The sequence below is a fragment of the Periophthalmus magnuspinnatus genome, chromosome 24 (genome assembly GCF_009829125.3).
Source record: "Periophthalmus magnuspinnatus isolate fPerMag1 chromosome 24, fPerMag1.2.pri, whole genome shotgun sequence".
In the NCBI taxonomy this organism is placed as follows: domain Eukaryota; kingdom Metazoa; phylum Chordata; class Actinopteri; order Gobiiformes; family Gobiidae; genus Periophthalmus; species Periophthalmus magnuspinnatus.
In genome coordinates, this window is record NC_047149.1 from 1,801,877 (window position 1) to 1,825,702 (window position 23,826).

The following is a 23,826-nucleotide window of genomic DNA, read 5'->3' on the forward strand; positions in this document are numbered from 1 at the left end:
AGAGAGGGAGAGAAAGAGGAAAAAGAGAGAAGAAAAGGACAGGGAGGAGAGAGAATGGGAGGAAGGAGGGGGGAAAAGAAAGGGAAGCAGAGAGGACAGAGAAAAAGAGAGGTATGGAGAGGAAGGATGGAGAGAGAATGGGGTAATGGAGGAGAGAGAGAGTACTTTGCTTCGTCCTCCATGTCTCTTAGTCTTTGGGGACAGATGAGTTTTAATTGGACTAAAACTGCAGAGCTAACAAACCACCACAGGGGGCAGACGTCCTCCACCCCCCACTGACAAACGACCCAAAAACAGGATGGAAAACAGGATGAAAAAAGGACAAAAAAACGAGAGGCACAGAGGAGGAGGTGGAGTTTGGCCAAAAGCAGAGTTTAAAGAGAACGCTTGGAGGTCACTGGTATTTGCCTGGATCCAGACTCCACACTTGTTCAATACTTTATGAAGATGTGAGTCTGGTCACTGCTGAATCTCCCAGAGTTCAGATGGGTGTGATTGACAGGTGGATTAGCCAATCGGGGACATGCATATTCTGTATCAAAACAAATATGTGTCTGCTTACAAGGATAAAACAAACAATAAGGACAAAAATATCACAGGACTGACAAACATTTTGGGTTTCTGCTGTATCAATGAAGAACTAAACTCATGTGCGGAAGGGTGTGTTGGGAGTGTGTTGGGAGTGTGGTGGGGGTGTATTGGGAGTGTGCTGGGAGTGTGCTGGGAGTGGGCTGGGAGTGTGTTGATAGTGTGCTGGGAGTGTTGTGGGTGTGTGCTGGGGGTGTGCTGGGAGTGTGCTAAGGGTGTGCTGGAAGTGTGCTGGGAGTGTGCTTGGGGTGTTGTGGGCATGTGCTGGGGGTGTGCTGGGGGTGTCTTGGGAGTGTGTTGGGAGTGTGCTGGGGGTGTGCTGGAAGTGTGCTGGGAGTGTGCTGGGGGTGTTGTGGGCGTGTGCTGGGGGTGTGTTGGGAGTGTGCTGGGGGTGTGCTGGGGGTGTTGTGGGCGTGTGCTGGGGGTGTGTTGGGAGTGTGTTGGGAGTGTGCTGATGGTGTGTTGGGAGTGTGCCGGGAGTGTGCTGGGGGTGTTGTGGGCGTGTGCTGGGGGTGTGTTGGGAGTGTGTCGGGAGTGTGCTGGGGGTGTGCTGGAAGTGTGCTGGAAGTGTACTGGGAGTGTGGTGGAGGTGTGGTGGAGGTGCACCAGGCATGTGGTGGGGGTGTGCTGGGTATTTGGTGGGGGTGTGGTGGGGGTGAGGTGGGCATGTGCTATGAATATATGAATATTTCGTAAAATAAATAAATAAATCTGTCAACTGGACAAAATGTTTGGCTCATCCAAGCCACTTCTCCAGTTCTGGTCAGATTACTGGTGGACACTGCCTTATAACGTGGTAGTTATCCTGACAGTTGGTAATAAAGTGGAGCCCTCTTCTGGACAGGTAGTGTACTTACCTCCTGACAGTTCGTAGTAAAGTGGAGCGAGCCTCGTTGTGAAAAGTGATGATGATGGAGGTGGGAGGAAGATCAGAGTCATAGTGAAGAGACGAACATCTGAAAAACAAGCAAACAAATAAAAAAACATAGGGAGGTAACCGGGCGGCCATTTTGGATTCAGAGAAAGTGAAATTGTGCTGCACCAAAGACATGTACATGTAATGTTAAAACAATGTTCTTTCATCTCAGACATCTAAAATTGTGAAGTGGAGACCTGAGACTGAGCGCCATGACAAAAAACAAAAAGAAATATAACTGCGACAATGATCAGCCCTCGTCTCTGCCTACGCCACACCTATGTCACGCTCCACCCCTACACCTAAGCCATGTCACACCCTAACCCTAGCCTAAACCCAGATCTAACCTCCAACCCTGAGCCTTACCCTACCCTAACCCCCAAATGTGACCTTGACCTTAACCCTAAACATATTCTAACACCCTAACCCCTAAAACAATCCTAACCCCTGCCCTAACTCCAAACATAACCTTACCCCCATCCCCTAAACTTTTTGGCTTTCAATATTAATCTTGTGAACAGAAACAACACTGACTCTAAATCACGCTGAATTTAACACAAATAACAGTCCAATCTCTTCTTCCAGAGTCTTATGTCTGCTGAGAGTCTTGTGTCTAAAGTCTTGTGTCTGCTCAGAGTCTTGCATCTGCACAGAGTTTTGTGTCTGCTCAGAGTTTTGTGTCTGCTCAGAGTCTTGCGTCTGCTCAGAGTCTTGCGTCTGCTCAGAGTCTTGCGTCTGCTCAGAGTCTTGCGTCTGTTCATAATCTTGCGTCCGCACAGAGTCTTGTGTCTGTTCATAATCTTGCGTCTGCACAGAGTCTTGTGTCTGCACAGAGTCTTGTGTCTGTTCATAATCTTGCGTCTGCACAGTCTTGTGTCTGTTCATAATCTTGCGTCTGCACAGTCTTGTGTCTGTTCATAATCTTGCGTCTGCACAGAGTCTTGTGTCTGCACAGAGTCTTGCGTCTGCTTAAACCACATGCTTTTACTGGCAGAGGATTAACTGAGGACCTCTCCATTAAAAACATCTCTAGCTGATCACGGACCACTAGAAATAACTGAATCTCCATTTGATTCAAATTTGATGAATTGTACAAACCTAACCTGACTCCTCAGAATCAGAATCAGTATCCTTTTATTGCCATCGTTTGTGAACACAGTTCACAAACTAGGAACTTACTTCGGTGATAAAGTGCAACATAAAAGACACTGAATAAATACAAATACAAATAAGGGCATACACGAAGATAAAAAAGATATGCTTAAAAAAATCAAATAAAATACTTAGGTAGAAAATATATACAACAGCAGCATCAGAACAACAGGGCAAACACAGGGCAAACACTGACTTATTAAAGTGTCCAGTTTTGTGCAAATATTATAAAGTGTTCATGAGACAAACGGCAGAGGGGAAGAAACTGTTCTTATGACGAGAGGTTCGCAATGGACCGTAGCCTCCTGCCAGAGGGAAGTGGCTCAAATAGTCCAAGTCCAGGGTGAGAAGTGTCAACTGCTATACAGCCTGCTCACCCCCGAGTCCTGGAGACGTACAGGTCCTGTAGAGATGGAAGGCTGCAGCCAATCACCTTCTCAGCAGAGCGCACAATACGCTACAGTCTCTGTCTGTCCCTGGCCCCAGTGAACCACACAGTGATAGAGGAGGTGAGGATGGACTCAATGATGGCCGTGTAAAACTGCACCATCATCTGAACCAGCAGCTTGCGTTTCCTCAGCTGCCGCAGGTAGAACATCCTGTGCTGGGCTTTCTTGATGAGGGAGCTGATGGTCGGCTCCCACTTGACATCCTGGGTGATGCAGGTGCCCAGGAAGCGGAAAGAGTCCACAGTGGTGATGGGGGAGTCCGTCAGGGTGAGGAGAGGCAGGGGGGCTGTGACTTTCCCGAAGTCACAGCTCCAATCATCTCCACTGTCTTCTGGCTGTTAAGCTCCAGGTTGTTGCTGCTGCACCAGGACACCAGCTGGTCCACCTCCCTCCTGTAGGCAGACTCATCGCCGTCGGAGATGAGTCCAATGAGGGTGGTGTCATCCGCAAACTTAACCAGTTTGACGGAGTCGTGGCTGGAGGTGCAGCAGTTGGTGTATAGGGAGAAGAGCAGGGGAGAAAGTACACTGCCCTGTGGAGATCCAGTGCTGATAGTCCGAGTGTCCAAGACATTCTTCCCCAGCCGCACACACTGTTTCCTGTCCGTCAGGAAGTCAGTGATCCGCCTGCAGGTGGACTCAGGCACGTTGAGCTGAGCGAGCTTGTCCTGGAGCAGAGCGGGGAGGATGGTGTTGAACGCAAAGCTGAAGTCCACAAACAGGATCCTGGCGTAGGTTCCCGGGGAGTCCAGATGCTGGAGGATGAAGTGAAGGGCCAGGTTAATGGCATCGTCTACAGACCGATTGGCTCTGTAGGCAAACTGCAGAGGGTCCAGGAGGGGGAAGGTGAAAGACTTGAGGTGGTGCAGGACCAGGTGCTCAAATGACTTCATGACTATGGACGTCAGCGCCACAGGTCTGTAGTCATTAAGTCCAGTGATCCTTGGCTTCTTGGGGACGGGGACAATGGTCATTTCAATATTCAAATAAGTAACAAAGCATTTGAAGCTTGAAGAGAGCAGCTGCATATCTGTCTGATTTAAAGAGGAGGTATTACATCTCATCTTTAAATCAGGCAAATACCTTCTTTAATATGGTATTAAAGAGGGGGGGGGGGTTTCCTTCTATGGGGTATTTACTGTAAAACATAACATCATAGAGACATTTAGATCACCATGTTTCCTTTTATTGTTTTGAAAATGCTATATTCACTGAAAACAACATATTAAAATGTGTTATAATTTTCACTTTTGTTTTTGACGCTGAGTCTTCCCTTTGCTCTCTGTGCTAAGTCCCTTCCCCTTCAGAGCACTATCACAACACAATCAGCTGCATCCCACTAATGAAACTACTGCACATCACATCAGGTTTGTCAAGTTGCTGTGTACAGTTTTGTATCATGTTTTTGTATATTTATGGAGAATTGTCGTGTGGAGCATGGGTGATGTAGGCTTGTGGGCGGAGCCTTGTACAGAATCTTACAGCTAACCGTAAGGAGGGTTTGAATAAGGTCCGTGAGAGATCGCTAATCTAAACTAAATTAGCACTTTTCCCACACAATTGGGCTATTCTGAAATAGTCTAAAATATGCAGATGTAAAATATCAACATATTGCTTCACAAACTGGGGAATTTCTCCACAGAATTGCAGGATTTTCCTGTGTCAAACGCTGTCCGCAGCAGCCTTTACTCGTAGCTTGACATGGTGTGCATTTGGGCTCTGACCACAGACTGTATAAAGAAGTGGACTAAGTGAGTGTGACGTCACCCACAGCAGTCGGCTCCAGTTAAATGAAGCTCATCCAGGCTAGCAGATATAGGGCCAATGTGGAGCCGTTCCATATTTGAAACTCAGACCGCGAGTACCATAGCAACCAAAGAGCCAATGAGGAGCGAGGATGTTGAAGGTAACACCCCTGCCCACACAGTTGCTTTAGCAGGGAGCGGGCACTTAGCAACGCTGTCAATCAAACCTGTTGCTAACACTAGCAGGAGTAACCTAGGGGGAATTTGGAACGCGGCTAGCTATGTCCATTTCTATATAGATTCTATATAGATGAGTCTGACAGCACACGCTGACCGCTCAGCACACAGACGTGTGCACGTGCAGGAGAGGATGTGTGCACATGCAGGAGAGGATGTGTGCACATGCAGGAGTGGATGTGTGCACATGCAGGAGTGGATGTGTGCACATGCAGGAGTGGATGTGTGCACATGCAGGAGAGGAGAGTCATTTGATTTGTGGCTTCTTGTATTTAACTATCAGTAAACACATCAGCACATCTTCATTCTTCCTTTCGATGGGATCAAGAGATTAACTGGAACAATCCAGTGAATGGCAATAAGACAAAGATGCTTACATAAGAGAGTGGAAAAAGATGCACAAGAGGAATAAACGTACAGTCTTGATAAATCTGTGTTTGAATATATGCTAATATATGAAGAGAAGAGAGGTCAGGACAGCAGCAGGACAACAAGACACAAGAGATGATGGGGCCTATGGAAATGCTTTTATAACAAGCTATAACAAAAAATATATCATTTAATGGCATTAAATTGGTTCATAAAAATATGACTTTTTTCATATTTTGGTGTTTTTTGAGAACACATTTGGGCTTTTTTTTTTTTTTTTACGTTGACCTGACAACACTGAGCTCCAGCTCAAACTAATGGATTTTGCATAATACCGTGTCTTTAAACGTCTCAGAGCGTCCTCAGAGACGCAATTACTACTACTAGTTTCTCATTTATTGTAGCTGTAATGTGAAATAAGCCAATCTTAAAGTATCAAAACAAGTGAATAATGGCCCCATAAAAGCACTCTTTAAATATGATGACAGGTTGAGCTCGTCCAGTGAGTTTGTTTATAAAATAATGGCTTCTTCTTTTGTCAAACGTGTCATTTCACTGCGGCGCTGAGTGTCGGGTTAATGTGGATTTTGAGAGGATAATTATACACAAGCAACTGTCATAGCAAACTGCAGCAACACAATGTACGCTAACAAAATGCTAGCAACAACATGCTAACAGCAAGCTAACGACAGGCTAATGACACAAGATAACACATCAAAATAATGTCATAGTTTCAGACAGAGGGCAGGGGCCGGGGTTCTTTTGGAAAGAAACTTCTGCTCCACAAATGTAGAACCTTCTCAGTATTAGTGTGGGATCAGCTCCACAAACTGAGAGTTCTGACCTGTCTCAGGTCAAAGGTCAGCATGTCTACATCTGATCGTCACACAGAGAACTCCACCTGAGAGATCTGACCTGTTTCAGGTCAAACTCAAGAGATTGTGGTTTGACTGTTGTGCAGTTTGGTTTATGGTTTAAGCAAGTCCAACACTATTCTTTTTACAGAAATATTTTTTATTTTTTCAATCTAAAACTGTTGCTTCAACTGTTTTTTTCAATCTAAAACTGTTGCACAATTGTCAGATAATTTAAGCAGAAAAGGCAAAGTGCAGAAGAGCATTTTTCTCAAAGCGCTGACGGACCACGATGTCCCGATAACAAAGTCCTGATCTAAGACTGTCTCAAAAGGGTCATTTCAGAGAGATAAGAGACTGAACCAGGACTGAACCGGGACTAAAGCGGGACTAAACCAGTACTAAACTAGGACTAAAGCGGAACTAAACCAGGATTAAAGCAGGACTAAAGCAGAACTAAACCAGGACTAAATCAGGACTAAAGCGGAATTAAACCAGGACTAAAGCAGGACTAAAGTGGAACTAAACCAGGGCTAAATCAGGACTAAAGCGGAACTAAACCAGGACTAAAGCAGGACTAAAGTGGAACTAAACCAGGACTAAATCAGAACTAAAGCGGAACTAAACCAGGACTAAAGCAGGACTAAAGTGGAACTAAACCAGGACTAAATCAGGACTAAAGTGGAACTAAACCAGGACTAAATCGGGACTAAAGCGGAACTAAACCAGGACTAAAGTGGAACTAAACCAGGACTAAATCAGGACTAAAGTGGAACTAAACCAGGACTAAATCAGGACTAAAATGGGACTGAACCAGGACTAAACCAGGAGTAAAGCAGGAGTAAAGCAGGACTAAACAAGGACTAAAACGGAACTAAACCAGGACTAAATCAGGACTAAACCAGGACTAAATCAGGATTAAACCAGGACTAAATCAGGACTAAACCAGGACTGAAGTGGGTTTCTCGTCTTCCCTTCCTCCGTTTCCTTCCTCTCTCCTCTCTTCCTCCTCCCTCTCTCTCTTCCCTCTCTTCCTCTCTCCTCTCTTCCTCCTCCCTCTCGTCCTCTCTCCTCTCTTCCTCTTCCCTCTCTTCCTCTTCCTCCTCCCTCTCTTCCTCTCTCCTCTCTTCCTCCTCCCTCTCTTCCTCTTCCCTCTCTTCCTTTCATCTCTTCCTCCTCCCTCTCTTCCCCCTCCCTCTTTTCCTCTCTCCTCTCTTCCTCCTCCCTCGCTTCCTCTTCCCTCTCTTCCTCTTCCCTCTCTTCCTCTCTCCTCTCTTCCTCTCTTTCCTCCTCCCTCTCTTCCTCACGTCCTCTCTCCTCTCTTCCGCCTTCCTATCTTCCTCCTCCCTCTCTTCCTCCTCCCTCTCTTCCTCTCTCCTCTCTTACTCCCTCTCTTTATCTAAAGTGTGGTGCAGTGATATTGGGAGCTAATGATGTGGGCAGCGTATTATTTCACAGTCCAGCGCACTAGCTTTAGCTCTGACCTGCTAATGCTAACGCTAATGCTGCAGTCCAGTCCAAACCCAACACTTTTACTAACGAGGAGGGAGCTCCCTCACGCACGGAGAAGTTTAAATCTTTTATAAATAGTGTGAGCTTGTTTTTTTGTCTCTTTCCCCCAGCAGACAACATTCAGTTAAAGTGGACACAGGCAGTTTATCAGTTGGAAACAGTTTAGTGCCTTTGCATTGGTTTCTCTCTTTTTTCACCTTAAAGAGAGGGTGTTGAACTAAATGGACTTTTTACAGCTTTTTCTCATGTTACAGTGTCATTCTCCATCTATCCATTTTCTTCCGCTTGGGACATGCCCAGAACACCTCCCTAGGTAGGCGTCCAGGAGGCATCCTGAGCAGATGCCCGAGCCACCTCAGCTGGCTCCTCTCAAGGTGTAGGAGAAGCGGCTCTACTCCGAGCTCCTCCCGTGTGACTGAGCTCCTCACCCTATCCCTAAGGGTGTGCCCAGCCACTCTGCGGAGGAAACCCATTTGGGCCGCTTGTATCCGCGACCTTGTCCTTTCGGTCATTACCCAGAGCTCATGACCATAGGTGAGGGTAGGAACGTGGATTGACTGGTAAATCAAGAGCTTCGCCTTCCGGCTCAGCTCCTTCTTCACCACAACGGACCGATACAGCGACCACATCACTGCAGGCGCTGCACCGAGCCGCCTGTCAATCTCCCGCTCCATCCTTCCCTCACTCGTGAACAAGACCCCGAGATACTTGAACTCCTCCACTTGGGGCAGAGACTCACCACCCACCCGGAGAGGGCAAGCCACCTTTTTCCGGTCGAGAACCATGGCCTCGGATTTGGAGGAGCTGATTCTCATCCCAGCCGCTTCACACTCGGCTGCAAACCGCCTCAGTGCCTGCTGCAGGTCCTGGCTCGAAGAAGCCATCAGGACAACATCATCCGCAAACAGCAGAGATGAAATCCTGTGGTTCCCGAAACAGACCCCCTCCGGCCCCTGGCTGTGCCTAGAAATTCTGTCCATAAATATAATGAACAGAACCGGTGACAAAGGGCAGCCCTGGTGGAGTCCAACATGCACCGGGAACAGGTCTGACTTACTGCCAGCAATGCGAACGCAGCTCCTGCTCCGGTCATACAGGGACCGGATAGCCCTTAGCAAAGGGCCCCGGACCCCATACTCCCGGAGCACCCCCCAAAGGACCTTGCCTTCTCCAAATCCGCAAAACACATGTGGACTGGTTGGGCATACTCCCATGAGCCCTCGAGGACCCGATGGAGAGTATAAAGCTGGTCCAGTGTTCCACAACCGGGACGAAAACCACCACCCCGGTCTGCCATTCCACAGGTACTGTCCCCGACCACCACGCAATGTTGCAGAGACGTGTCAGCCAAGACAGCCCCACAACATCCAGAGACTTGAGGTATTCAGGACGGATCTCGTCCACCCCCGGAGCCTTGCCACCGAGGAGTTTGCTAACCACCTTGGTGACTTCAGCCAGGGTGATGGACGAGTCCGCCTCCGGGTCCCCAGTCTCTGCTTCCTCCTCGGAAGACATGACGGGGGGATTGAGGAGATCCTCAAAGTATTCCGTTCACCGCCCGACAACATCCCCAGTCGAGGTCAGCAGCTCTCCACCCGCACTGTAAACAGTGTTGGTGAAGCACTGCTTCCCCCTCCTGAGGTGTCTGACGGTTTGCCAGAATTTCTTTGAGGCCGTCCGATAGTCCTCCTCCATGGTCTCCCCGAACTCCTCCCAACCCCGAGTTTTTGCCTCTGCAACCGCACGAGCCGCGGCACACTTGGCCCGCCTGTACTCATCGGCTGCCTCAGGAGTCCCACAAGCCAACAAGGCTCGATAGGACTCCTTCTTCAGTTTGACGGCATTCTTACTTCCGGTGTCCACCACCGGGTTCGGGGATTGCCGCCGCGACAAGCACCGCAGACCTTACGACCACAGCTACGAGCGGCCGCATCAACAATAGAGGTGGAGTCTCCAGCCTCCCCCGGAGGTGTGAGTTGAAGACCCCTCTGACAGAAGGCTCTGCCAGGCATTCCCAACAGACCCTTACAATACGCTTGGGTCTGCCAGGTCTGTCCGGCATCCTCCTCCGCCAGCGGATCCAACTCACCACCAGGTGGTGATCGGTTGACAGCTCAGCCCCTCTCTCAGTGTCATTCTTTCATCAAAAACATACAGCAGGAGTAAACCAGGTCTGAACCAGGCCTGAACCAGGACTAAACCAGGACTGAACCAGATTTAGGGCCTGGAGAGATCTACTCTAGAGAGCTCTCGCTCTTAAACAATCTATTCTGCAGTTTGTGTCTCCTGTAGAGCAGCAATTACAGGACAATGCACATCTGTCCTTCTCCCCCCTCTCTCCCTCTCTTTCCCTCTCTCTCTACCTCTTTTCCACCTCTCTTTCACACCTCTGTCTCTGTTATACCCTTCAGCTACAGCACACAAGCTTAAAACTCCAGAATAAGATCAGAAAACACATCACCAAACAAGAAAATGAGAGGAGAAAAGAGGAGAGGACAGGAGAGGAGAGGAAAGTGTAGATGTGACAGGCTCAGTGGGAGGGTCAGAGCTGGTTTGTATCAGCAAAACATCAGTCACCTGTCACAGACAGGTTTATCTGAGAATCAGAGAGAGGATAGGAGGAGGAGAGGAGAAGAGGGGAGGTGAGGAGAGGAGAGAGGAGAGGAGAAGAGGGGAGGAGAGCAGGGGGGAGGGGATGAGGAGAGGAGAGAGGAGAGGAAGGTAGAGAGGAGGATAGGAGGCGATGAGAGGAGAGCATAGGAGAAGAGAGGAGGAGGAGAGGATGAGGAGAGGGGAGGTGAGGAGAGGAGGAGGAGAAGAGGGGAGGTAAGGAGAGCAGGAGGAGAGGAGAAGAGAGGAGGAGAAGAGAGGAGAAGAGGGGAGGCGAGGAGAGGAGAGAAGAAAAGAGAGGAAAAGAGGAGGAGAGGAGAGAGGAGGAGAGGAGGAGAGGAGGAGAAGAGGAGAGGAGAAGAGGAGGAGAGAAGGGGGAGAGGAGGATGGGGAGAGGAGAGAGGGGAAGGAAGAGAGGGGGCAACAGAGGGGGAGAGGAAGGAGACAGTGAGAGGGAGGAGGAGGAAGAGAAAGATGAGTGGGAGAAGGGAGAGTTAGAAAAAAAGAAGAGAAAAGATGAGAGAAGAGGAGAGAAGAGGTTAGGTGGTGAGAGGGAAGGAGAAGACAGGGAGAGGAGGGGAAAGGGAGAGAAGGAATGAGAGAAAGAGCAGGTTTGAGTGGAGAAGAGTGTAGAGAAAAAGAGGAGAGATAGAAAAAAGGAGAGAATAGAAGAGTGAGGGGAGAGGGGGAGTGGTAAGAGAAGAGGAGGAGAGAAGAGACAAGGGAGGACAGAAAGGAGCAGGAAAAAGGGAGGGAGGAGAGAAAGGAGGAGAAAGAGAATGCAGCAAAAGAGGAAAATGAGAAAACAATGAAAAAAGACAGGGGAGGGTTAAGGAGAGAGAGAGGAGTGGTACAGGGAAAGAGAGGAAGGAGAGAAAGAAAGAGGGGTAAAGGAAAGGAGAGATATTGTGAAGAGGGAGTGGAGATAGAAGGGCATAGAAAAGGAGAGAAAGAGGGGGAGAGAGAGGCCCTGGTGCATGATGGGTGATATGATAAATACAGTGTAGTATTCCCCGAGCTCACTGCAGACAAAGAAACAAAAGAGCAGCTGTTTATAGGACCTGGTTTAGTCCTGGTTTAGTCCTGGTTTAGTCCTGGTTTAGTTCTGGATCAGTCCTGGTTTAGTCCTGGTTCAGTCCTGGTTTAGTCCTAGTTTAGTCCTAGTTTAGTCCTGGTTTAGTCCTGGTTTAGTCCTGGTTTAGTCCTGGTTTAGACCTCTTTCAGTCCTGGTTTAGTCCTGGTTTAGTCCTGGTTTAGTCCTTGTTTAGACCTGGTTCAGTCCTGGTTTAGACCTGGTTTAGACCTGGTTTAGTCCTGGTTTAGACCTGGTAAATACTTAAGAAAATCTAATTTAAAATCTCAGTACATGGAATTTTTGTAATGACTGCCGTATTAAGACATCACAGTGACCTGGATGTGATCCTCCTGGGAGCTCTCCCTGCAGACAGGAGGAGTCAGGCATCTGTGAGGAGTCTGTGAGGAGTCTGCTCACAAAGGGAGCACGGCTTAGGGAAGTCGCTTCAATAGAAACAGTCGAGTCCACAAAACCATCGAACCAAGACTTCATTCACCAGAGGAGCAAAAAAAATAAAAAATAAAACTCACAATAGGAGCCTGACCTGACCCACACAGGTGGACCTTCACAATAAGAGTCTGTGTAATACTGGAGCCATAACTTTGTAAATATGGAAATCGTCAGAGAGAGCTGGAACATACAGCGGAGGCGAGGCGATGAGGACGCAGAGATTAAACACGCCCTGATTCTTTCACATGTATTTGAGCCACATTTGGCCCAGATGTATGGTTCAAGCAGCTCCTCAGGTCAAAATAAGACTGCTGTGTTCTGTCTGCATCTAATTACAAGAATCAGGAAGTGTGTGTTAGCATGCTAGTTGGTGTTAGCTTACCGTAACAACAAAACCCTGCTCTGGTCCCTGAAAGTTGTGAAAAGTGCTTATAAACTTAACGTGGTGAATAATTAGAATGCTCTGAATACACAAGGTCAGTGAGGAATGACTTTAGACCACTGCAAACTGTTTCAAATGAACTCTTAATTTAAAGGTGCACTGCGTAACTTTTTAGGTATGTGAGGCTGGGGCCAGCTTTATGTCTCCATGGAGATGATTGCTTTGCCTGGAATGTTCCACACTATGTAATTAAACATACATATCTCCCTGAATCTCTTAGCCTCATTAGCAACTGTGCAGTAGAGCATTAGCGTGCTAGTGTTAGCGTGTGCAGTACAGCGTTAGCATGTTAGTGTTAGCATGTGCAGTACTGCGTTAGCGTGTGCAGAACAGCGTTAGTGTGTTAGTGTTAGCGTGTGCAGTAGAGCGTTAGTGTGTTAGTGCTAGCATGTGCATTAGTGTGTTAGTGTTAGCGTGTGCAGTACAGCGTTAGTGTTAGCATGTGCAGCAGAGCGTTAGTGTGTTAGTGTTAGCGTATGCAGTACAGTGTTAGTGTTAGCGTGTGCAGCAGAGCGTTAGTGTGTTAGTGTTAGCGTATGCAGTACAGTGTTAGTGTGTGCAGTACAGCATTAGTGTGTTAGTGTTAGCATGTGCAGTAGAGCGTTAGTGTGTTAGTGTTAACATGTGCAGTACAGCGTTAGTGTTAGTGTGTGCAGTAGAGCGTTAGTGTGTTAGTGTTAACATGTGCAGTACAGCATTAGTGTTAGTGTGTGCAGTAGAGCGTTAGTGTGTTAGTGTGTGCAGTACAGCGTTAGTGTGTTAGTGTTAACATATGCAGTACAGTGTTAGTGTGTTAGTGTTAACATATGCAGTACAGTGTTAGTGTGTTAGTGTTAGCGTGTGCAGTGGAGCATTAGTGTGTTAGTGTTAGCGTGTGCAGTGGAGCATTAGCGTGTTAGTGTTAGCATGTGTAGTACAGCTTTAGTGTGTTAGTGATAGCATGTGCAGTAGAGCATTAGTGTGTTACTGTTAGCATTTGCAGTACAGCGTTAGTGTTAGTGTGTGCAGTAGAGCGTTAGTGTGTTAGTGTTAGCGTGTGCAGTACAGCGTTAGTGTTAGCGTGTGCAGTACAGTGTTAGTGTGTTAGTGTTAGCGTGTGCAGTAGAGCATTAGTGTGTTAGTGTTAGCATGTGCAGTAGTGTTAGTTTGTTAGTGTTAGCGTGTGCAGTAGTGTGAGTGTGTTAGTGTAAGTATTAGCATGTGCAATGGTGTTACTGTTAGTGGCTAAGTGTTAGCCTTTGTAGTAGCATGTGCAATGGTGTTACTGTAGTGTGTGCAGTGGTGTCAGTCTGTGCAGTAGTGGGTGTTAGTGTTAGTGTGAGCAGTGACCTTAGCTTGCTAGTATTACTGTTAGCATGTGCAGTGACGTTAGCATGTGCTGTAGTGTGTGTTAGCGTATGCAGTGGCGTTATCGCGTGTAGTAGTGTGTGTTACTGTGTGCAGTGGCGTTAGTGTGTGCAGTAGTGTGTGTTAGTGTTAGCGTGTGCAGTGGCGTTAGTATGTACAGTAGTGTGTGTAAGTGCTAGCATGAGCAGTGGGTTTAGCGTGTCCAGCAGTGTGTGTTAGTGTTAGCTTGTGCAGTGGCATTAGTGTGTGCAGCAGTGTGTGTTAGTGTGAGCGTGAGCAGTGGTGTTAGCATGCGCAGTTGTGTGTGTTAGTGTTAGCATGAGCAGTGGCGTCAGCATGTGCAGCAGTGTGTATTAATGTTAGCCTGTGCAGTGGCGTTAGCATGTGCCGTAGTGCGAGTTAGTGTTAGCGTGTGCAATGAGGCTAGCATGTTATTGTTAGAGTGTTAGCATCCATGTCCCTCTGGAGCTCGTTTCCTCTTTTTCTGTGTTTGAAAAACATGAGGCTGCATTGAATCAAAAGGAGCAGAGCGGAGAAGAGACGCAGAGGGAGACGCAGAGGGAGACGCAGAGGGAGACGGGAGATCTTCAACAGGAACAAGAAGTCTCAAGTTCAAATATATCACACAGAAATATGTCCTCTGCAAATTCTCCTCAGAACACCTGTGCAGGTCTTAGGTTTAAAGCTCCTTTATGAGGCTGACTGAACTCCTGTGACGTTTAAGTCATGTTCTAATCCTGTAACCGCCGCAAAAACAGACCTGGAGTTGTGTTTTGTTTCATTCACAATGTTTTAGTAACACTTTATTATTAGTCTGTCTACATCTCCAAAGCTCAAAATGCTCCGTTCCATCTTGTGATGTCATGAAGCTGTAATTTTCAAGGTAACAGCTCCTTTTACCTTTAGTTCAGTAGAGATTGGAAATTGTAGGTCTGAAATGATCCAAAGGATTCTAGTGAAGGTGTATGGAGTTTAAAAACACAGTGGAGCACTTCCTGTATTACCACATGATGACATCACAAAGTGGAACAGAGTGTTTCAGTTTGAGAGAAGAACTCGGCCTAAATGTGCAGGGTTTGTGTGTTAAACATGTGAAAGAAACAAAACACAACTCCGGGTCTGTTTGTGATGAGGAGACAACATTAGAACAGATCAGAAAAATTGCGTAATATGTCCTTTAAGGGGAAACAACCAGACACTGGGAGAACATGCAAACTCCACATAGACCCCATACTAAAGGTGTCCTACTCTTACGTACTCTAAAACCTCTTCAAGTTTGTTTTTGATGAGAGAACAATGTTAGAACATGGGAGAAAGTTCCAAAAAGTTGATTAAGCACAAAATCTTGTCTTTAAACAGCAGACCTGCTCCTGCCTGCTCCTTATTTGCAGTTAGGATCAGTTCAGAGCAGATTTGAGTAAAAATAGCAGCAAGTCAAAGCAGATCTTTCACAGAGTTTTGGGAGAGGAGCAGAGAGGAGCAGAGAGGAGCCTGCAGGTCAGAACTCAGGGCAGCAGTGGCCTACTTCAACTTCAACCACAAACACACAAACACACAAGCACACACAGAATCTGAGCAGAAACCAGTTTTAGTCCTGCTTTATTCCTGCTTTATTCCTGGTTTATTCCTGCTTTAGTCCTGCTTTAGTCCTGCTTTAGTCCTGCTTTATTCCTGCTTTATTCCTGGTTTAGTCCTGCTTTAGTCCTGCTTTAGTCCTGGTTTAGTCCTGCTTTAGTCCTGCTTTATTCCTGCTTTATTCCTGGTTTAGTCCTGCTTTAGTCCTGCTTTATTCCTGCTTTAGTCCTGCTTTAGTCCTGCTTTAGTCCTGCTTTAGTCCTGCTTTAGTCCTGCTTTATTCCTGCTTTATTCCTGGTTTAGTCCTGCTTTAGTCCTGCTTTAGTCCTGCTTTAGTCCTGCTTTAGTCCTGCTTTAGTCCTGGTTTAATCCTGCTTTAGTCCTGGTTTAGTCCTGGTTTAGTCCTGGTTTAGTCCTGCTTTAGTCCTGCTTTAGTTCTGCTTTAGTCCTGCTTTAGTCCTGCTTTAATCCTCGTTTAGTCCTCGTTTAGTCCTGCTTTAGTCCTGCTTTAGTCCTGCTTTAGTCCTGCTTTAGTCCTGGTTTAGTTCTGGTTTAGTCCTGCTTTAGTCCTGCTTTAGTCCTGCTTTAGTCCTGCTTTAGTCCTCGTTTAGTCCTCGTTTAGTCCTGCTTTAGTCCTGCTTTAGTCCTGCTTTAGTCCTGGTTTAGTTCTGCTTTAGTCCTGGTTTAATCCTGGTTTAAATGTTCCATACTATAGTACATCTGTTTAGACATTTTCCTTTGTCTTGATCTTTTTTCTTTTCTAATGTTTGGACTTCTTCTTCTTCTTCGGTGCCAGATTCAACAGACTGTCAACTCCTCCTCGCGCCTCCTCCTTTGGAATATTTTTATCACAAACGTCGAGATTTAAATTTAACTTGAGTAAAAACTCAGGTGGGAGGAGGAGGAGAGAGGGAGTGAGAGAGTGAGAAAAAGGAGGAGGAGTTGAGAGGAAGAGTGAGAGGGAGGGATGGTTTAAAGCAAAGTCAAAGTCAGGAAAAGTATATTTAGGAAGAGAGGAGGCGAGGTGAGAAAAGACAGGAGAGAGGAAGAGAGAGGAGGAGAGAGGGAGAGAGAGAGGAGGAGGAGAGAGGGAGGAGGTGGAGAAAGGTCTTGGTTCAGTCCTGGTTTAGTCCTTGGTTTGTTCTGCTTCAGTCTCTCTTTATAATGCAGTGTGAGTACAGGAGCCTGGAGGATCCATGTTTCAGGAAGTGGAACTGAACCAGAGCATCGTTCTTCCCTTAAGGCCCTCATCTATCAATGTGTCAGATGCCCTCCCTGTGTGTCAGATGCTCTCCATGTGTGTCAGATGCCCTACCTGTGTGTCAGATGCCCTCCCTTTCCCACAGGCCTTGTTGTGAGTATAAATGCATAAATATGGCTCAGATAATTGGAGCGTGTCACAGAGAGGAGCCGTGTTGCCTTTAGGGCCCGTCTGAAAACACAGGAGCAGTTGTGAGACGAGAGAGAGGCGGCACAGTATGGTTCAGACCTGGTTTGGTAAAAATAATATTTTATATGCCTGGTTTGGTCCTGGTTCAATCCTGTTTCAGTCCTGGTTGTAGTCCTGGTTTAGTCCTGGTTTAGTTCTGGTTCAGTCCTGGTTTCTTCTAGATCACAGTAGTTTCTCACAGTTACAGAGCTGCTGGGTCATCACTAATACTGTTCTAACCAACGATGCCCCTGTTCACGCCTGATATGATTGGTCCCTCTGTGCTCTCTCTCTCTCTCCCTCTTTCTCTCTCCCTCTCTCTCTCTCTCTCTCTTTCTCCTCCTTCTCCTCCTCCCTCCCTCTTTTCCTCTATCCTCTATATATCTGCCCTCCTCCTTCTCAATCTCCTTTTCTCCCCCTTTCTCTCTCTCTTTCCCCATTTCTCCTTCCTTCGTTCTCTCTTTCTCTCACCCTACCCCTTTTCTTCTTTCTCATCTCTCTCTTCTCCATCCCTCTCTTTTCTCTCCCTCCCTCTCTCTTTCCCTCCTTCTCTCTCTCTTCTGTTCTATTGTTTTTGTCTTGTTCACATGTGTTTTTATGGTGAATCTGTCACAGCCGAGTCTGACCTGTAAAGTCCTGGGTCAACAACCATACACCCTCTCTGCATCCTCTGCACCTTCTGCTCCTCCTCTGCACCCTCTGCCCCTCCTCTGCATCCTCCGCTCCTTTTCTGCATCATCTGCTCCTCCTCTGCACCCTCTGCTCCCCCTCTGCATCCTCTGCTCCTTCAATGCTCCTCCTGTGCCTCCTCTTCTCTGTCTGACCCTCTCCTCTGCATGCTCTGACCCTCTACACTGCATCCTCTCCCTCTCCTCCCTCTTTCTCCCTGCCCCTCTCCTTCCTCTCTCTCCCTGTACCCCCCTCCCTCCTCGCTCTCTCCCCCTCCCTCCTCTCCCTCTCTGGACATGGGTCTAGAGTGTACAGTGTGGGTCTTTTACAGGAGTGTGCCTCTCTCCCCCTGTGTCCCCCCCTCCCCCTCTCTCCTCCCTCTCTCCCCCTCTCTCCCTCCTCTCTCCTCCCTCTCTCCCTCCTCTCCCTCCTCTCCCTCTCTGGACATGGGTCTGTACAGTGTGGGTCTTTTGCAGAAGTGTGACTTTGTGCTGTTGCTATGAGACAAATGGAGCTCTGTCAAACAGAGAAGTGAAATAATGGGCCTAAAGAGAAAGAGGAGCAGACCTGCACTGAGTAACAGTACAACAAGTGCACTAGCACAAGCAGTACTAGCAGTAGCAGTGGTAGTAGTAGTAGTAGTAGTAGTAGTAGTAGTAGTAGTAGTAGTAGTAGTAGTAGTCGGACCCTCTAACCACCAACAACAAACATGTACCATTACTGTACATTTAAGCAAAACCTTGGTTGAGTCCTCTAACCACTGAGCCACTGCTAGTGCTGTTACTACTGGACTGTTAATACTGGACTTTTAGTATTGGACTGTATTGGACTGTAAGTACTGGATTGTAAGTACTGGATTGTTAGCGCTGAACTGTTAGCCCTGGACTGTTAGCGCTGGACTGTTAGTACTGGACTGTTAGTGATGGACTGTTAGTACTGGACTGTTAGTGATGGACTGTTAGTACTGGAGTGTAAGTACTGGGCTGTTAGTGATGGACTGTTAGTACTAGACTGTTAGTACTGGACTGTTAGTACTGGACTGTTAGCGCTGGAGTGTAAGTACTGGACTGTTAGTGATGGACTGTTAGTACTAGACTGTTAGTACTGGACTATTAACCCTAATGAGAACTATAGTGTCAGGTTCGAGCACTTTCACACTGACTCTAGATTGTATGAGTTTGTTTATGCAGTTGTTATGTCGGCCATCTTAGTATGGTACAGTCTCAGGCGCTCTAATGAGGCTCTGCTCTGTGTCTTTAATCTTTCATCCTCGGGTATATATTATGCATGCATTCTTGTGCTTTCAAAGTCCCTCCACAGTTTAATTAAAATGAATTATTCACTCTGGGCTCTATTACAGCTCGTTAATGCGCCAGAAATATCATGATTCTAAAGCACAGGCAGGGTCAGGGCTACGACAGGTGCAGGGCTGTGACAGGTGCATGTCAGATCTGTGGAGTGGATGTAATCATGTGTACAGATTTTGTGTTGTAAATTTCATCTTTCCTTCTCAAATAATTAAAGGTGCTATATTATGCAACATGGGCTCTTGAGCTTTAAGTCATGTTCTAATGCTGTTCTCTCCTAAAAAACAGACCTGGAGTTGTGTTTTGTTTCATCCACACATGTTTGAGTAACACTTTATTATTAGTCTGTCTACATCTCCAAAGCTCAAAATGCTCTGTTCCACCTTGTGATGTCATATACTAGTAGTTTTCAAGTTAACGGCTGCCTTTTACTTTTAGTTATGTAGATGTTGGCAACTGGGCTGAAATTATCCAAATGATTCTAGTGTGTGAATAAAAAAAAACACAACTCCAGGTCTGTTTGTGATGAGGAAACGTTAGAATACAGATCTATTTGTGAAAGTGGTATCAGAGAAACATGGCCCTGTAAAAGGACACACTGAAAAACTAGTTAGAGATAATGATTACATCTACTACTATGACTATAACTACTACTACTATTAATAGATCTACTACTACTGCTACTTCTACTCCTACTATATTCACACATGAAAATACCAGAAACTAAACCAGGACAAAACCAGGACTATACAAGGACTAAACAAGGACTAAACAAGGACTAAACAAGGACTAAACCAGGACTGAACCAGGACTAAATCAGGACTAAACCAGGACCAGAAAAGGACCAAACCATAACACATGCAGGCTACGTAAAAATATACCTTGTCTATAGTACAGGGTCCATCACGTATTTACCTCTAAGGGGATGTTATTGTTTTGCCTGAAATGTTCCAGAGTATGGATTTAAACATATATCTCCCTGGAAACGAATAACTAGGCCTGTAACTAGACCTAGTTACTGGTCAGATCTGTGGAGAATGCATGTTTTTTGAACAATAATCACTCCTCTAATGCAGTTAAATTTTATGCCATATTGTGGAACATTCCCAGCAAAGTAATAACATCTCCATGACGACCAGATGGCAGAAACTCCAGAAGAAAAATTACATAATGCACTTTTAACTGCCCATAGATTGCACTAGGTATGTTGTTATGTGTGGCTGTCTTTGAATAAGTGACGTCGGGTAAAAGGTTCCATACTGTTGCGTTCAATTTTTACAGGCCTGTAGATGCTCCTCATGTGAAAGTTTGCTCCTTACTTTGTGTTTTTAGTTGGATTTGGTGTGAAAAGTGTAAAAAGTAAAAAGCTTTAGCTCCCATGATGAAGACGAGTGGAACATTCATCCGGAAAACATTTACATCTCACTAACATGTGTCTGACACGCGGGAACAGGAGAGGGGGATGACGAGGAGGAGAGGGAAGGAGAGAGGGAGGTGAGAAAGAGAGGACATGGCGAAAAGGAGGGTAGGAGGGGGAGAGACTTATGAAAGACAAGGAGGAGCGATGCAAAGAAGGCAGAGGGAGAGCTGAAGGAATGGGAGAGAGGAAGAGGTAGATGGGAGAGGAAAGGTAGAGAGATAAAGGAGAAAGAGAGGAGTGGGGAGAGAGGGAGAAAGAGGGGAATAGAGTGAAAGGGCAGCAGGTAGAGGAACAAGGGAGAGAATAGGGGGAAATTAGGAGGAGGGAAAGAGGAGGAGAAGACTGTAGAGGGGAACGAGTGAGAGAAAAAGAGAGAAGAGGAAAAGATATATAGGTATAAAAGCTCTGCAGGAGAGATGTAGAAGGAAATAGAGAGAGGTAGAAAGGGAGGGAGGGAAGGAGGGAGGGAGGCGGTATTATTTTACTGAAGAGCTCTCCCCCCCTTCTCTCTCTTTTTTAATTATGCTTGTAGCCTCTTTAATATCCCTTCCTCTTGCCCCCTCCTCCTCTTCTCTTTCTTTAATATCCCTCTTTCCCAGTGGTCCCTCCTCTCTTCCCCCTCTTCCTTTTCCCTCTCTCCTTTATTATCCCTCTTACCCAGTGGTCTCTCTCCGTCTCTTCTTTCTCTTTCTTTCATATCTCTCTCCCAGTGGTCTCTCCATCCTCTTCACTCCCCCCCTCTCTCTCTCTCCTCTCTGTCCTCCTCCTGTCCCTCTCTTTCTTCCTCTCTCTTCCCCATCCCCCCTCCACTTTTCTCTCTCTTTCTTCTATCTCCTTCCACTTCCCTCTCTCCCCCTCTGTCACTCTTCTCTTTCTTTCTCTCTGTTAAATATCTGTCTCTACCTGTGGTGTGTGCAGGCTGGGACAGGTTCTCTCCTTTGTTTATGCTCCCTCCATCCCAGGTGACAGGTGAGGGTACATGAGGCAGGTGAGACAGTTGAGGGCAGGTGCAACAGGCATAATATGCAGCACTGAGATATGCAGGGTCTGAGGATTTACACTGTCAAAACTTGATTTAGGATTATTGATAAACTCACAGCCTTATAAATGAGATATGAGTCCTGAACCTAAACCAGGACTAAAGCAAGACCAGTGCAGGACTAAACCAGGACTAAACCAGGACTGAACCAGGACTGAACCAGGATTAAACCAGAACTAAACCAGGACTAATGCAGGACAAAACCAGGATTAAACCAGGACTAAATCAGGACTAAAAAAGGACTAAACCAGGATTAAACCAGGACTAAACCAGGACTAAACTAGGACTAAAGCAGGACTAAAGCAGGATTAAACCAGGACTGAACCAGGACTGAACCAGGACTGAAGCAGGACTAAGGAGGAGAGGTTTAAACTATATAGTCCCTGGGTGTCACATCTCATCTCATATTGTGTAATAATGTCTTTATTGTCCAGTACACTCTTCTCTCCTTTCTTTCATTCTCCTCCCTCTCTCGTTGCTCTCCCTCCACTCTCTATCTGTCTCTTGTCTCCCTCTTTACTCTTTCTCCTCCCTCTCTTTCCTCTCTCTCCTCTCTCTTCTCTCTCCTTCTTCTCTCTCCTCTCTCCCCCGTCTCTCCTCCCTCTACCCTCCCTCTCTCCTCAGGTCTCATTAAAAGTACATAAAGCAGTCCTGAGAGTATTTGTGAGTACAGTAAATGTACTTTGGAGAGTATTTACTCCAGCTCACTTCCTGACTTCAAAGAGACACATCTGGACCAGTGTGTCTGCTTTGTTTCTGTACCAAAACCTGATTTTCATCACAGCTCTGGCGCGTCGTGCTAACGGTATCAGCAAGACAATATGACAAAAAAAAAATTCATAGCACGATTTAGTTGGAGCCAGATCACGATTTTGGTTTGGCTTTGAAACAAATACATGGAGTCACAAAAATGAACTCTGCAGGTGACGTTTGGTGACGGTCCTTTTAGCACCAGATGATGAAATGAATGAAATCAGACTGAAAGATTTATGCATCTAAATGAAAAATGGAACATGCTTCAAAATGAAATGAAATCTCTCTTTCCCCTGTGATTGGTTAAGTCCACCTGTCACTCAGAGCACGACACAGGCTGACCAATAGGAGCAGAGGGTAATGGAAAGTGTCTGGTGAGTTGACTAAAAAAGCAGATGGTCACGGGCCAAGATGATGTTCCAGATGATAACGGAACAGCCCTGTCACACATGACCCGGGCCCATGTCTGATCTGTGCAGCACTCAATCTGGGATCCTCTCACTGAACGAGATCGCAAAACAACTCTTTCTGTCCCCTCTCTTCTCTTCTGCACTCTTCTTTTCTCTCCTTTCTCCCTCCCTCCTCCTCTTCCCTCTCTTCCACTTCCTCTCCATTTTTCTCTTCGACCTCCTCTTGATCCCCTTCTATTCTCTCCCTCCCTCTTCTCTCTCTCATCCTCTATCTTTTTTCTTTCTCCCTCTTACCAGACTTCTCTCATTTCTTTCTCTCTACCCTCCCTGCTTCTCTTTCTCACCTGCTTTATCTCTTTCCCTGCCTCTCTCTCCCTCTTCTCTCTCTTTCCCTCCCTTCTCTCTCAGTTTTCCCCCTCTCTTCCTTCACAGCAGGGTAAAGATCTCATAAAAGCATCTCTCTGTTCTGCTCCTCTCATTTCCTGCTGATTTGCCTAATTAGACCTAACAACTCCACTGTCCCCTCTGTAAACTGCATTTGCATATACAGAGAGAGAAAGAGAAGAAGGGAGAGACAGAGACTCTATGGCCCACTGTCCCCTCTCTAAACTGCATCTGCATATACAGAGAGAGAAAGAGAAGAAGGGAGAGACAGAGAGAGACTCTATGTCCCACTGTCTCCTCTCTAAACTGCATCTGCATATACAGAGAGAGAAAGAGAAGAAGGGAGAGACAGAGAGAGACTCTATGTCCACTGTCCCCTCTCTAAACTGCATCTGCATATACAGAGAGAGAAAGAAAAGAAGGGAGAGACAGAGAGAGACTCTATGTCCCACTGTCCCCTCTCTAAACTGCATCTGCATATACAGAGAGAGAAAGAGAAGAAGGGAGAGACAGAGAGAGACTCTATGGCTCACTGTCCCCTCTGTAAACTGCATCTGCATATACAGAGAGAGAAAGAGAAGAAGGGAGAGACAGAGAGAGGCTCTATGGCCCACTGTCCCCTCTGTAAACTGCATCTGCATATACAGAGAGAGAAAGAGAAGAAGGGAGAGACAGAGAGAGACTCTATGGCCCACTGTCCCCTCTGTAAACTGCATCTGCATATACAGAGAGAGAAAGAGGAGGAAGAGAGAGAGACTCTACGATCCACTGTCCCCTCTCTAAACTACATCTCCATATACAGAGATAGGAGAAGGGGGAGAGAGGAATGGAGAGGACAGAATGGTGTAAAGGAACAGGAGGGAGAAGTGATGAGAGAGGGAGGGAGAGAAAAAGAGAGTGCTCTAATATAAAAGGAGGTTATGTCTGCTGAGAATATGTGTGTAACTGATCTGACTATTACACAAATGATCCAATGAACAAAGCCTGAGGAGTCTGAGATAGATCTGTATCATTATCACAGGAGGAGGGAGTCCAGGGCTCACAGAGGGGTAGGGGAGGGGTCCAGGGGTCACAGAGAGGTAGGGGAGGGGTCCA

General features: G+C 46.6%; 1 protein-coding gene across 1 annotated transcript in view; it reads right to left on the reverse strand.

The window, feature by feature from the left end:
* galnt14 (UDP-N-acetyl-alpha-D-galactosamine:polypeptide N-acetylgalactosaminyltransferase 14 (GalNAc-T14)) overlaps positions 1–23,826 on the reverse strand; it is a 226,087-nt gene that overhangs the window by 131,410 nt on the left and 70,851 nt on the right. Inside the window, exon 3 of the mRNA XM_055232313.1 lies at positions 1,446–1,544. Coding sequence (XP_055088288.1) covers positions 1,446–1,544 — 99 coding nt within the window. The remainder of the gene's footprint in view (positions 1–1,445; positions 1,545–23,826) is intronic.